We start from the raw sequence: 1,824 nt of genomic DNA on the forward strand, positions 1-1,824 counted from the left end.
TGAGCGCCGAAGACCTCACCATGGGGCGCCACGGCAACCAGGTCGCCCCCGACGATGACGACGACGACCACGACGACCATGACGACAACGACAAGATCAACGACACGGAGGGCGTCGACCCTGAGAGACTAAAGGCCTTCAATGTAAGTCGGGAGGAAATCCAGCAGTTTGAACTAAAGTTTCTAATTTTTAGGGTAAAAAAACGTCAGAAATTCTATAAAAWTCCACAGTTTATCAGCACAAAACWAATTTAGCACAATTAGTTTCCCCTAGATTAACTTTTCCAACACAAATTCTAGCTTGCTACATAGTGGGTATCAAAATGTTAGAATTTAGCACGTTAGCGTTAGCTTCAGCTAAGTAGCATGTTGGTGTGTTGGTGTAGCTTTGGTGGAACTGATGTTTGTGATCACTGGTTTTATCAGCAGCACGTTGWGTTGCTTCTGGTTTTTGCCAGTACCGTTGTTGCTACACTTCCGCTAATCCGCTACTGCGCTAAWAGCTGACCTAATTTTTTTCTGAGCACTTTAGGGGTTTTACTAATTTGGTAACAGCACACTTTACTTCCTCTGAATTAATTTTCCAAGATAAATTGTAAACGCTGCATGGTGAGCTTCAGCACTAGCTTCCACTAAATAGCATGTTGGTTTAGCGTTAGTGGAACTAATATTTATGTTTAGTGCTTTAGGGTTAGCGCAGCTAGCATTATAATTAGCGGTGCTAAACGGCATGTGTAATACAGGCGCATGTGTAATAAACACTGATAGACCATCTGGTCAGGGCGCTAACCATGCGGTAYGCATGCTTACCTGAGTTTGAGTTTGGAAAATGTAAAAATAAATCACAATAACATTAGTTTTTGCATTTTTGTTTAAAAATATGTGAGTACTGCCAGTTTCCTGAGCAGGGATAGAGGCGACTCTGTTTTATCAGCAGCCATGTTCTGTTTCAGATGTTTGTTCGCCTGTTTGTGGATGAGAACCTGGACCGAATGGTTCCGATCTCCAAGCAGCCCAAGGAGAAGATCCAAGCCATCATCGAGTCCTGCAGCAGACAATTCCCAGAATTCCAGGAACGCGCCCGCAAGCGCATTCGCACCTACCTCAAATCCTGCCGACGCATGAAGAAGAACGGCATGGAGGTGCGCTAACGAGAACAGTTTAAAAAGTTCAAGGAATGTTGGTTTTACTACTCAGGGTTTTTCTTTTTATCTTTTAGCTGCAATACCATTAAGTACACATGGTATAATTTTCTTATTTATTGTAAATATGTAACATTTCATTAAAATACATATTTTCCTTTGCTTATTCTAAAAATAAAACCTCAAAAAACAACAATGACGAGATTATGGTTTTTAAAATTTCACAAAACAAGAACTAGTAAGCTTTACATGCTAGGTTTTATTTAACTAATTGATCTGCATTTATTTGATACACTTAAATACATWAATTTATTTGTCAGTTTTTTACATTACTTTGATTTATTTTTAATAAATRCATATTTTTAAGGGTCATTTCGGTCATTTAAAGGGTAAAAACGCCATAAACCTGAACTGATGAGGCTTTAATTGTAATGTCTCTACTGCCCCCCTGTGGTCGAATGTAGCACTGCTTCCAGTAAATAAAACTTGTTTCACATTTTTCTGCTTTAATAGGACAGAACTGACATAACTAGTGCATAAAAGTCTCTCTAACGCCGTGTTGCTTCCAGACCCGCCCGACTCCACCTCACCTGACCTCGGCCATGGCGGAAAACATCCTGGCCGCCGCCTGCGAGAGCGAATCCCGCAACGCCGCCAAGAGGATGCGCCTCGAAGCTTTTCAC

The 1,824-nt window shown here is 41.1% G+C and overlaps 1 protein-coding gene across 1 annotated transcript in view; it reads left to right on the forward strand.

Annotated features, from left to right (window-relative positions):
* LOC103461913 (nucleolar protein 4-like) overlaps window positions 1-1,824 on the forward strand; it is a 73,887-nt gene that overhangs the window by 62,418 nt on the left and 9,645 nt on the right. The window contains exons 5-7 of the mRNA XM_017309436.1: window positions 5-143; window positions 953-1,141; window positions 1,711-1,824. Coding sequence (XP_017164925.1) covers window positions 5-143; window positions 953-1,141; window positions 1,711-1,824 — 442 coding nt within the window. The remainder of the gene's footprint in view (window positions 1-4; window positions 144-952; window positions 1,142-1,710) is intronic.

This window comes from Poecilia reticulata, linkage group LG2, assembly GCF_000633615.1.
Source record: "Poecilia reticulata strain Guanapo linkage group LG2, Guppy_female_1.0+MT, whole genome shotgun sequence".
Lineage (NCBI taxonomy): Eukaryota > Metazoa > Chordata > Actinopteri > Cyprinodontiformes > Poeciliidae > Poecilia > Poecilia reticulata.